The following is a 13610-nucleotide window of genomic DNA, read 5'->3' as shown; positions in this document are numbered from 1 at the left end:
ATGGGAAGAAATGAATGTAAGCACATTGGAGAGTAGGTGCATAAAAAAAGAAGTAGCACAATATACTAAGTAAAAGGACTTACAGAGGGTTGTAGGGCAGGAGTATGTAGTCCTTTTCCATGTTCTTGCTCCCATGAACCTGAAGGTGAAAAATGGAATGCAAAACTGACACGTTATCATGTCATCCCGCTTTATTGTTCTCTGGGTATCAAAGTAAAATACCTTGCACCAAGCAGGAATGATCACAATGATCAAGTGTTCGATCCGTAAACGGAACAAATGAATGTGAACACACGGATATAGGTGCATAAAACAAGAAAAGTACAACAGTACTAGGTAAAAAGAGCTTACGGAGGATTGTAGGGCACACATATGTAGTCCTTGTTCTTAGGATGCAGCATGTGTAGTCCTTGTCCTTGGGATGGAGCAATAGATAATTTACCACTAAACTTAATTTCAAGCACTGGTTGGCGAGATATTCATGGAACAAAGATACAACCTTCTTTTTCTTCATGCCTAATACAAACTTAACAAAGGATGAGATGAGATGATAGGAAAAAGCCGTGACTGAGAAAATCAGATACCAATTCAATTCAACATAGACATACTAGCAACAGGATGTACAACCATATAGAGAACACTCCCTTTATCACTCACTATTATTCCAACACAATGGAGAAGAGACATTTCATCGTTCAACGAATTGCAGTGGTATATGAGGAACGATGCAATGAATTTGTCCGTGCATAAACAAAGCGTCGACTATTTACAACGAGATCAAACCTATAACGTAGTCTTTTTTGTTACTTTTCAGGTACGAATTGATGCGTGCGGCATTGCAGGCAGTCCCAGTTCATCATCCTGCGCCAACAGACAAAAGTAAGCAGAGCAAATCAGTCTACTGGCAGACAAGTGTAGACAATCAGGGGGAATCAATCAAGCAAATTAAAGTATGTTTCGTTTGAGATGTTCAACAGAGATTTCAAAGTTCAAGGTCAAATCCATTATACAACAGATGTTTGGCGTGAAAATGGTTTTTATATTCCCCCTTCTGCTTGTCTGTTTTGCTAGTAAGATCAAGATAGGATAAGCTCAATTGTTCACACCAACAATACAGGTATTTACCATGAAATTAAGACTGAACTTCATGATTTATGAGTTAAGAAATACCTTTCAATTAGATCACGTGACAAGATAAAAGACACGCGTTTATAGCTTCAAGCACTTTGATTGCATGGGGAAATGACACGAGTCGTGGATTTCTTCCTTGGGATATCAGCACCATAATCAATGTGAATAGAAACTAGTCAGTCTCGCAACTGACATACCTGCTGCCGGTTTGCTGGGACTGCTGCATGACCACTTGGTGCAGCATGTTAGTTAGGCTGAGAATAAAGATCAGTCTCCTTGTCTGATTCGAAGTCCATATCAGCTTCCAAAGCATCAAGCTCTGCATTTTTCAACATAAAAATGAGAAGACCAAACAGAGAACTGTCTTGTCTCTAAATTAACATGTGCATGACATAAAACTACTTTAGTTTTGCAAAAGTGCCAAAGAAATGGTTCAGAAGAAATCTAAGACTGATATAAATTGGAGAGTTTGCTGGATCAGTCTCAACTATGAAATTTATAAATAGAAGTGGTTCCTCCTCATCGATGTCATCATCTCTTCTTACATTGCTCACGTCCATATATCTTGAAAACAATCTAGTAAACAACAGGATGCTGCATACATCCATGTCTTCATCATTCCTTTCAGCTCTTTATTTGCAGCCTTCACTGCAGCTATATGTCGAATGAAAGACACTCCAACATAAGTCTTGGAGCAAGAATCAGAATCTATCATGAACTTGGTAGGAAACTATGGCAACATACAGTCTAGTGAGCATCTTTAATTCCCTCATGGGAAAGCAACTTGGTCGAGATTATATGGTTGTCCAGAATGTCACATTATCCTTCATACCGAAAAAGGGTTTCCCCCTGCTTTGTATTCCAAAGCAAACCACCATGATACATATTGCAATGCTGGGGCGAGCAGCACATCAAGCCCAAAGAAAAAGAAAAAGAAATAAATGCCAACAACGGCAGCTCGACAAAGCGCGGCAGACACACGACCGCTGCGCCCTCCGGAAACAAACCACCACAGCCCGAGGCTCCGATCTACCGCGAACTAAGCAGCACCTCCAAGAAGGGATGCGACGCCGACGACGCTGCTGTCCGGACAAGTCCTAGGGTTTCCCCCAGTACGCGGAGGGAGGTGGGGGATAGCTACTCCCGACACCCTCCAAGAAGGGATAGTGGCACCTGCCGGTGTCACCGCATCGGAGGCGGACGAACCGGCAAGGATTTCTCCCGCACGCCAAACCCCACCGGCCAATCGGAGCCGACCAGCCAAACCACCGCCCAACCATGCGCCATCACGGTTGCGCCGCCACCAACGCCGTCTCGCTGCGAGCACCACCACGAGGCCAAGAAGACCGGAGAGAAGATCCAAGCGACAGGAGCAGCAGCACCGAGGCCGAGCGGGAGGGAACCACCTCCACCACCGTCGTGCGGGAGGCTCGCGCCTCCGGCACCGTCGCGGTAGCCGACCGGACACGGCAGCGGGGCATACCAGGCCACCCCTAGCCCGGCCAGGCCCGAAATGGGCCCGCTAAGCCACGCCGGCCATGCTGCAGCAGGCTGGCATCGACGCCACCAGCCCCCGCCGATCATCACCGCTCGCCACCGCTTCCTGATGACCATGCCAACGCCACGCCAGGCGCCGGACCGCCCAGGCCCAGATGGGGCCCGAAGGGCCCAGTCTGGGCCGGGCGGGCGCCGCCAGCCCGCGCCACCGCGCAGCCCCGCCGCCAACGGCGCCGCCGCCGCCCAGAGCTCGCCCCCGCCGCCGCACAGGAATCCCCGCCGCCGCACAGGACCGCCGCCGCCTGAAGACACCGCCCGGGGCGCTCCGTCCCGCGCCGGAGAAACCCTAGACGGGTAAGGGCCAGGGGCCGCCGCCGCCAACGTCGTCCGGGCCAGGCCCGCGGCGGGCGCCGGCGACGGCGGCAGGGAGGAGGTGGAGAGAGGGAGAGGGCTCGCGGGGAAGGGGGGGAGGCACGACCGGCCACCCGCAGGGGCGGCGCGGTCGCGGTCGAGAGGAGAGGAGGATCCTCTGGTGTTAGTTCACATTATCCTTCATACCTGTAGGGAAAGCATGTGGAGTATACAGATTAGAGCAGTAGACTAATAGGCTGCTGCCACAGAAATGAAATGAATGATTAGATGCTGCAGGATCATCAGCTCCATTTAACTATGGCCAGGAGCATGGAGCAACAATAGCACAACTCCTATATGTAAGGAACTTCTGAAACTACACAAAAATGACATATATTATTGTACAGGAGGGGGAAAAATTCTAAAGGTGTATTAGAGCACATCGACCAGATTCATGTCGCAACACACAAAGCACTTCGCTGGTACCAATAATGTGCTCTAACTGTGCACCGCTGTGTCGATTTATTCCACGGTGTATTTCAGAGAAAGGATCATAGGCCCATACACGCTGTATTCCTTCAGAGATAAACTGCAGAATACACACATCACGATTAATAAAAGGGAAAGTAGATAAGAACCCAAATAAAGTGACAGTACTTTGGATCATGATGTTGATCATGGCTAAAACTAATTCACATCAAACGGGTGTTTGGATCTATTTTCATATCCTGGACTGTCGAGGCATAAATAATCCATCAACTAAAGTGACAGTAGATAAGAACCCAAATAAAGCAGCTGAGCTGCACTGTTAGCAAGCTCGGCGTACCATTTTGCTAGCTCTTCTGTTGTAGCAAAAATATCTGTCTACTCAGATAGCTACACAGGTAGTGACTTCTTTCAGCCTGCTTGTCTCTAGGAAATTTAGCAGCTAAGACAGGCAAGGTTCATGTGTGTATGTATGTACTCATAAAATATTCACATGGAACGACAAATCATTTACATCATTTGCTAATAACCAGATGCCTGAAAATCAAATAAGCGCCCATCAATTTTCCTGAAGACGATTGCGAACGCTCAGGACCGAGCACCCCAACCCTGATGCTTTTTTTAGAACATCAGGGAGCAAGACGCCATCCCCGGTTCCATTATCAAAATGAAACCAAAGGTAAAAGAGTGCAATAGTATACTTATTACAGTCCGGAGCCACATTTTAACAGAGCAATCGCTGCTGCTGCTGCTGCTGCTGCTGGCGCGATTCCAGCCAAAGGAGTTGGCTCGGTCTTCGACCTCTTCAGTGAAGATTGATTTGGAGCCTGATGCTTTCGTTTCTTGTGACTGACTACTTTCAGCTAGGTTTGGTGCCTACTACTCATGCAGTAAATCTAGCAGGCAACATAACACTGAAGAATCGTCGCGTTCGGACGTTTGCCACACAACAGCTTTGGTCAACAGGAAAGCAGCATATATATTAGGAAAAAAAAGCTTCCACCTGCTCTAAGACAAGTTTCCATATGTGTTATATAATTTAGTTCTACTGGTGGCTTGCTTATTTTAATTCAAGCATTGGTTGGCGAGATTGGCTTCGACCCAAAAAATGATGCAACCTTATTATTTCTTCATGCCCCACGATTAACAGAGGATGACAGAAAACAGAGATGGCCCGAGGAAGACAGAAAAAAACAGAGCTAGCAATGCCCTAGAATTTCTTTATCAAAAAAAGTAGATACTAATTCAACTCAACTCAGAACTGTTGACTGCCGTGTAACATCCAACAAGACCACTTGACCATAGAATGCTGCTTGAATTCCACAGGTTGCAGCCACTGCCTCGTTTCCCTGGGCACACGACTTGACTTCCAACAAGGCCTGGGGTCCAGGATTTGTTGGACCACAATTAAACACTGAACCTTTTTATTTCTACCAGCGCCGGTGGCGAAATTTCCACGCAACTTGTCTTTGCGTTGCGTCACCAGTCATGAGTCCTTGAGCTTAATATTTTGTTCTATGTACCAGCTGAAAAGTGAGAAGGGAAACACTTCAGAGAATAGCTTAAGACATAACTGAAGCAGTTACAAGTTACATGATCAAATGAACAGAAAATGCATAAGTGTTTACTGCCGTTTCTGATATGTTGTACCCTACATCTCTATGCACTGCTATGAGATACCGAAGTACTGAAGCAGTAATAATAATTTGCACACTTCTGATTACTACTTGTAAAGTACAAAGGGCATACACCAAAGGGAATTCTGGCGTGTTGGATGTTACACGGCAATTAATCAACACGTACAGAAAGCACTAGTAGTAGAAATTTACCGAGTCAACCCACATGAGCTTGGAACTTTCCTTCAGTCAGCTTCGTCATGATGTTGCTTGGTTGTGCAGGCTTTGAATTCCACAAGCTGCAGCCACTGCCTCATTTTTCCTCAGACACATGACTTCCGGGAAGACTTGGGGTCCAGGATTTGTATTGACCAATATTCAACACGGAAACCTTTGTTTTTCCAACAAGAATTGTGAACTTTTCCCACATTTAATCATTGCGTTGCACCACCAGCCATGAGTCCTTAATTAATCTTTTGTAGCAGCTGAAGAGCCAATAAGGGAAGCATTAGTACTATAGAGAATAGTTTGAGACAAGCTGCTTCCATTTATTTATGGAATTGCAGTCACATGTTGCATGATGAAATAAACAAGAAAAACTATCAAACCAATCACAGGATATACCATTAAATAAAAAACTCTACTGCACTGTTAACTCAAGTCCATTCAGTGCATAAGTTGTAGACGGAGGATAGCTTGGAAATATATGAGTAGGCATATGCAGTGGGCACACTTCTATCCCTGTCTTCAGTTGCTTTCTAGGAATAATTAATGTGTCATTTTCCTGTAGTCATGAGGAAAGAAAAAAGAGGAAGAGATGGCGACACTGAAGAAGAGATGCCCAGCAACAGGTGCAGAGATGGTGACAGACCGAAGAATAGTCATCTAGCAGCAGTTTCCACTCATCTGTTGTGCGTTAACTGACTGAGGGCCTCGTAACAATGGACGACACAGTCATTAAATATCAATGGTTGCATTCTGCACAGAATCACCCCCCCCCCCCCCCCCCAACCAATACACACCATGCAAACACTAGGCAGCAAAATGCTATCTTGCTCAACACCTTTGTTCTACCTCTGCTGCCTAATGTTGGTCTCAAGCCTTCGTCTCTTGGAAGAAGCACATGCGGCGCGCCATGGAGGGATCTCACTGAGGTCTCAACACACAGCCCTCCTCCAATGGAAAGCTACACTTGCAAGCCCATCGCTGCAGATGAGCTCTTGGCAGGAAAACACCAGCCCATGCAACTGGACAGGGATCATGTGCGCGGCTGTTCGCCATGGCCGCCGCATGCCCTGGGTGGTAACCAACATCTCCCTATCGGGTGCTGACATCCATGGCCAGCTTGGTGAGCTCAACTTCTCGGCTCTTCCATTCCTCGCATATATAGACCTCAGCAGCAACAGTCTTCATGGTCCAATACCAGCTAGTATCAGCTCTCTATCAGCACTTTCAGAACTTTACCTTACCTACAACCAGCTCACAGGGAAAATTCCCCATGAGATTGGTGCCCTGCAAAGTCTCGGAGTGCTTGAGCTCTCTTTCAACAGACTCATGGGACATATCCCTGCGTCTCTTGGCAACCTAACAATGTTAACTGATCTTATCATTCACCAAAACATGGTATCAGGTCCCATTCCGAAGGAGATTGGAAGGCTAGTTAACCTACAAATTCTACAGCTAAGCAACATCACCTTAAGCGGCATGATACCAAAAACCCTTGGAAATCTGACCCAACTAAATACTTTGAGCTTATTTGGTAATCAACTTTCAGGGCCTATACCCCAAGAACTAGGCAGGCTAGTCCATTTGCACATTCTTCAGCTTAATTCAAATGATTTTTCAGGTCTGATTCCAATCTCCATAACCAATCTCACAAAGATGAACACACTTTTTCTCTTCGAAAATCAAATATCAGGTCCAATACCCCCAGAACTAGGCAATCTTAATATGCTAAATATACTTTCTCTCTACAATAATCAAATAATAGGTCCAATGCCCCAAAAACTAGGCAACCTCACTATGCTCAGTGAACTTCTTCTCTATACAAATCACATCACAGGCCCAATACCTTTAGAATTGGGCAACTTGTTGAATCTCAAGCTTTTAGACTTGTCCGACAACCAAATAACATTTTCCATTCCCCAAGAAATTGGCAATCTGATGAACCTCAAACTTTTAGGTTTGTCTATGAACCAAATTTCAGGATCAATACCAAAAACTTTTGGGAAGTTGCAAAGCATCCGAAATATGCAAATCTACGATAACAAATTATCAGGTTCTCTTCCTCGAGAATTTGGAGATCTCACAAGCCTTGTTAACCTTGACCTATCTAACAACTCACTTTCAGGACCTTTACCTGCAAATATATGTTCAGGTGGAAGACTTCGATATTTCAATGTCCATTCTAATATGTTCAATGGCCCCATTCCAAGTAGTTTAAAGACTTGCACAAGTTTGGTTCGAGTTTCCCTTAGAAGGAACCAACTAACAGGAGATATATCTCAACAATTTGGTGTGTATCCACAACTCATACAGATGGTCTTGGCCTCGAATAGACTCTCTGGTCACATCTCACCAAATCTTAGTGCATGTACCCAACTAACGATACTACATCTGGCACAAAATATGATCACAGGTTCCATACCTCCAAGCCTTTCTCAATTGCCCAACCTAGTAGATCTAAGACTTAATTCTAATCATCTCAGCGGTGAGATTCCACCAGAAATCAGTACTTTAACTAATCTATATAGCCTGAACTTATCATCAAACCAACTATCTGGATCTATACCTACACAGATAGAAAAGCTAGGCAATCTAGGAAATCTTGATATATCTGGGAACAAATTGAGTGGATTGGTACCTAAGGAACTAGGGGCCTGCACAAAACTACAGTCCTTGAAGATCAACAACAACAAACTAAGCGGGAGTTTGCCTGATGCGATTGGAAATTTAGCAAGCCTGCAGATCACATTAGATGTGAGCAACAATAACCTCAGTGGTGTGTTACCACAACAAATCGGGAAGTTGGAGATGCTAGAATCTCTGAATTTATCACATAATCAGTTCAATGGAAGCATTCCATCCTCCTTTGCAAGCATGGTGAGCCTTTCAACACTTGATGTGTCCTACAATGACTTGGAAGGTCCAGTCCCAACAGCACACCTACTCGAAAATGCTTCAGCAAGTTGGTTTCTTCCCAATAAAGGTCTATGTGGTAACCTCTATGGCCTGCCACTTTGTTATTCAAATCAAGTAGCTGGTCACCGTAAACGCAAGATACTTGGTTTGCTTTTACCAATTGTTCTTGTGGTGGGTTTCAGCATTGTCGCTACAATTGTTGTCATAATAATGCTTAATTGTAATAAGAGAAAACCTGAAGAAAGTGCTAGTGCTGAAGCAAGAGACCTATTCTCCGTTTGGAATTTTGATGGAAGATTAGCATTTGACGATATTGTAAGGGCAACAGAAAACTTCGACGATAAGTACATCATTGGAACAGGAGGATATGGCAAAGTCTACAAGGCACAACTCCAAGACGGGCAGCTAGTTGCTGTGAAGAAGCTTCATCAGACCGAAGAGGAGTTGGATGACGAAAGAAGATTTCGATGTGAAATGGAAATCTTATCACAGATACGACAACGAAGCATTGTCAAAATGTATGGATTCTGCTCCCATCCAGCGTATAAATTTCTTGTCTATGACTACATTCAGCTGGGTAGCCTCCACAAAACATTGGAAAATGAGGAGCTAGCAAAAGGCTTAGATTGGCAAAAGAGAATTGCTCTTGCAACTGATGTGGCTCAAGCAATATCTTATTTGCACCACGAATGCAGTCCACCTATAATCCATCGAGATATCACAACCAACAACATCTTGCTTGATACAACCTCCAAGGCTTTTGTCTCAGATTTCGGCACAGCAAGGATTCTTAAGCCCGATTCGTCAAACTGGAGTGTACTAGCAGGAACGTATGGCTACATAGCCCCTGGTATGTACTAGCATAACATTTCTTCTCACATCAGAAGCATTCATCTCAGTGCATTTGTTCCTAATTCTAATGTTTTGATTTTGTGCAGAACTATCACACACATCTGTTGTGACAGAGAAATGTGATGTCTATAGCTTTGGCATTGTTGTGTTAGAGCTAGTGATGGGGAAGCATCCAATGGATCTATTGGACGGTAATTTACCAAGCGAGGAACAAATTATACTGGTGAATGATATTCTGGACCAACGAGCGACAACACCAACAACAACGGAAGAGAATAGCTTAGCTCTGCTCATCAAGCTGGCCTTCTCTTGCTTGGAATCTTCTCCACAAGCAAGGCCAACCATGCGGGAGGCATACCAAACACTCATCCAGCGACCCTCTTCTAATCCATATCCCGTGCCTTTCAGCGTACTTACATTACTGCAAGTAAGGGATGCCTGTTGATATATTATCTGAATTCTAGTGAGAAGCCGATTGAGGTTTCCGTTTTGCGTCGAGTCACTCATATCCCACCTATATATGTTGAAGTCTATGATTCTCACATGTCATCTCGTAGGTTTTATTTCTAGAAAAAACAAAACCGGTACATGCAGCGTGAGCCTGTTCACGACATGGCCAGATCAGTAGCTACATGCTGTTATGATCACATCGTGGGATGGCACGAGTACCGGCGTAGCGGCTTAAGACTTGAGGCATGGTCAAGGGACGTGGGATGGCACGTCCGTGAAGCTTGGTCATGGCACAATATTAGGATCTTTCTGTTACTTAATTGAGCTAATGAGCTGTTTAAATAAATAGGAAAACAAAGCAAAAAATCTGCAACGTTTTATGCGGCACAAATATCCTGACTTTCCACTGATTCTTCTCCCTCCCGTTTATGCTCCAACAACATATACTTCAGGATGAGTTCATGACTTATTGTAAGTCTGTGTTTGTAGACACTCCTGATAAAGTGAAAGATACGTTTGCCCATGGTTTTCCCACAAGGGTTTTCTAACAATGCATAAATATAATTTGTTTGCCCGGTTGCTTCTAAAACATATGCGGTCTCTATGCTTATATTTGTTTAGACATAATGCTCACATGTGACACTTTGTTCCGGCTATTGTCTGCAAGGGTACTTGAAATGGTGTACAATTTTTTTTTCTTTTTTATCTACTTTTGCTCCCATGAAGGTGAAGATGGCGAAAACGAAATCCAAAATTGGCATGAGATGATGAAGTCCCAGTTTATTGTTCTCTAGGAATCAAAGTAAAATACCTTGGACAAAGCAGAAACAATCATAATGATCAAATGGTCGATGCAAACGAGAACAAATGAATGTAAATACACAAAGCTAGGTGCAGAAAAAAGGAAAATTACCACAGGACTAAGCAAAAGGACTTACATAGGGCTGTAGGGCAGGAGTATGAAGCTCCTTCGGATGAAACAACAAATCATTTACTACTACACTTGATTTCAAGCATTGTTGGCGAAATTGACATGGAACAAAAATACAACCTTCTTTTTCTTCATGCCTAATACAAGCTCAGAATCAAAGATCAGTCTCCCTGTCTGGTTTGAGGTACGATAGGACTGAATTTGATTCAAAGTCCATATCAGCTTTCAAAGCATCATCTCTGCATTTTTCAACATGCAAAATGAGAAGAGCAAACAGTGAACTGTCTTGTCTGTAAATTAACACACGCATAACAAAAAACCAGTACAACAGATGAGCCAAAAAAAACATTTCAAAAAAGAAATCCTGGACCTAAAACTGATATAAGCTGGAGAGTTTGCTGGATCAAATTCAACAACAGAATTTAATTTGGAGTGGTTCCTGGCTGGTTGCCACTGTAAGGAAAACTAGCTGACTCAGTTACTTTAAGGTGATAATATGTGGCGTTTTAATCATCTAATAATTAACAACTGCAAAATAAGAGACATACCCCCCATAAGATCCTTCTCATCGATGTCATTTGGGGCACTGCACTTCTACCAAGAGTTTCTTGTATTTCATTGCTCACATCCATAAGATCCATCATCCCGTCTTGCATGCAATGCAGATTTGAAAAGCAGGTATGGATTCAGATGTAATTGGACAAAAGCAATGAAATGTGACTATATGTAATGTAAGTTGAAAATCCTGACAACATGAACAGCCTGGTAAACAACAGGATGCTGCATACATCTATATCTTCAATCCTGACAGCCTTCTTCATCCCTTCCAGCTCTTTATTGGCAGCCTTCATTGCACAGACACTTCAACACAAGTCTAGTCTGGGAGCATCTTTAATCCACTCTGATGCGAAAGGAACTTGGTTAAGATTATAAGTTTGTTAACGCTGCCCTTCATACCTGTAGGGAAGCATACAGATTATAAATATTAAATCACGAAACAAATAAGGCTCCTGCCACAAAAGGAATGTTTAAATGCCACAGGATAATCATGGAGCAACAAGAGCATTCATTTCCACTTATGTCTTAACCATGTCAAGAAGGAAAATCAGCTAGACAGCGTAATAAATAAGGAACAAAGATTGAAAAGGTGTACGGAAGCACTCTGACTAGATTCAGCTATATATACCTGCTCAGCTAGGATTTTAGACAGTAACTTGTCGACATTGATGGGTGGCACAAAGAAAAGGAATCGGGATTCAGGTGTCCCCTCCTTGTCGGCGAGAGGGGAGAAGAAAACGTCGACACGGCGCGTTGTGGCCTTGTAGGCATTTCGTCGAATAGGTAGCGTGCACGGGAAGTGATCTTCATGGCCCCCTGCCCCAATCCAAATTTGTGACTGTTCTCCCTGAAATCGACTCACAAGCAACCAAAATCAGAAGCAACAACGAAATCCTCTACATCCATCGCATCACGCACCAGAAGCCAACCTGATGCCGGTGGAGGATGAGCACTGGAAGTAGTTCCAGGGAGTTGGCGACCAGTGCTCACGAGAAGCGGGGAGAAGAGGACCTTGTCATAGACTCATGGCAGAGTTCGCGGACACCACAAAGCCTAAGGTCGCGGCGTTGCCGATGAGCGGACACCGAAGCTCGCCGGAGGAGGACGGGAGGCAGGGAGGATGCCGCCGGGATGCGGGGAGGCAACTTGGCGTCGGCCCGTTTCGAAAAGAAAAAAAAAACATGGCAACCAAACGGAAAAAAAAATAGTTTTGTGGCATTAGCCTATTATTGGTCAGGTGCTCTAATCTTTGTACTCCATATGCTTTCCCTACAGGTAGGTATGAAGGTCAATGTGACATGCTGTGCAACCAAACTTATGGTGCACTACCCCCTAGTATCAACTCCTTGTCAGCACTTTCGATACTTAACCTTCCCTACAACCAGCTCACAGGGAAAATTCCTCGTGAGATTGGTGACCTGCGAAGTCTCGAGGTGCTTGATCTCTCATTCAACGGACTCATAGGACATATCCCTGTGTCTCTGTGTAACCTAACGGACTCATTGGTGACCTGCTTTATTTATTCCATATGGGAATCAAGATCAAATATCTTGGACCAAGCAGGAACAATCACAATGCATAAACGGAACGAAATGAATGTAAGCACATTGGAGATAGGTGCATAAAAAAAGAGCAAGTGCCACAATATACTAAGTAAAAGCACTTACAGAGGGTTGTAGGGGAGGAGTATGTAGTACCTTCTCCTTATTATTGCTCCCATGAACCTGAAGGTGAAAAAACTGGAATCCAAAACTGACACGTTATCATGTCATCCCACTTTATTGTTCTCTGGGTATCAAAGTAAAATACCTTGGACCAAGCAGGAACTATCACAATGATCAAGTGTTCGAACGGACCAAATGAATGTGAACACACGGATATAGGTGCATAAAACAACAAAAAGTACACCGGTAATAAGTAAAAGGGCTTACGGAGGGTTGAAGGGCACGCATACGTAGTCCTTGTCCTCATGATGGAGCATATGTGTTCCTTGTTCTTAGGATGGAGCAATAGATAATTTACTACTACACTTAATTTCAAGCACTGGTAACGAGATTTTCATGGAACAAAGATACAACCCTCTTTTTGTTGATGCCTAATACAAACTTAACAAAGGATGAGATGAGATGATAGGAGAAGCCGTGACAGACAACACGAGAGCTAGCAATGTCCCATAATTTCATTATCAGAAAAGCAGATACCAATCCTCAAAATTCAACTCAGCAGAGACATACTAAGAACAGGATGTACAACCATACAGAGAACAATCCCTTTATCACACAGTATTGTTCCAACACAAAGGGAAAGAGACATTCCATCGTTCAACGAATTGCAGTGGTATATGATGCAAGATACAATGAATTTGTCCATGCATAAACAAAGTGCCGACCATTTACAAACATAACAAAGATGAGATGATAGGAAAAGCCATGACAGACAACACGTGGGCTAGCAATGTCCCATAATTTCATTATCAGAAAAGCAGATACCAATTCAACTCAGCAGACATACTAACAACTGGATGTACAACCGTATAGAGAACACTCCCTTTATCACTCACTATTATTCCAACACAATGGGGAAGCGACATTCCATCA

The 13610-nt window shown here is 43.9% G+C and overlaps 1 protein-coding gene and 1 long non-coding RNA gene across 4 annotated transcripts; one reads left to right on the top strand and one right to left on the bottom strand.

Annotated features, from left to right (window-relative positions):
- Window positions 1–3185: 3185 nt before the first annotated feature.
- LOC125532490 (uncharacterized) lies at window positions 3186–12233 on the bottom strand. 3 transcript variants are annotated; one of them, XR_015615991.1, is made up of 7 exons: window positions 11943–12233; window positions 11642–11860; window positions 11004–11412; window positions 10463–10694; window positions 5295–5566; window positions 4721–4991; window positions 3186–3568 (listed from the first exon to the last, which is right to left on the bottom strand). It is a non-coding gene; the product is annotated as an uncharacterized LOC125532490 (long non-coding RNA). The 3 variants fall into 3 exon arrangements; XR_015615996.1 differs by lacking the exon at window positions 3186–3568 and having other exon boundaries at window positions 4561–4991; window positions 11004–11104; window positions 11244–11412; XR_015615984.1 differs by lacking the exon at window positions 3186–3568 and having other exon boundaries at window positions 4561–4991.
- LOC147988216 (uncharacterized) lies at window positions 6096–10434 on the top strand. The gene is made up of 2 exons (XM_087543534.1): window positions 6096–9072; window positions 9161–10434. Exons 1-2 carry the CDS (start codon window positions 6105–6107, stop codon window positions 9517–9519), a joined length of 3327 nt encoding a protein of 1108 aa, XP_087399660.1. The 5' UTR covers window positions 6096–6104; the 3' UTR covers window positions 9520–10434.
- Window positions 12234–13610: the final 1377 nt, after the last annotated feature.

Source organism: Triticum urartu, chromosome 1A, assembly GCF_056163025.1.
Source record: "Triticum urartu cultivar PI428250 chromosome 1A, HENAU_Tu73, whole genome shotgun sequence".
Lineage (NCBI taxonomy): Eukaryota > Viridiplantae > Streptophyta > Magnoliopsida > Poales > Poaceae > Triticum > Triticum urartu.
This window is presented reverse-complemented; position numbering and strand designations above follow the sequence as displayed.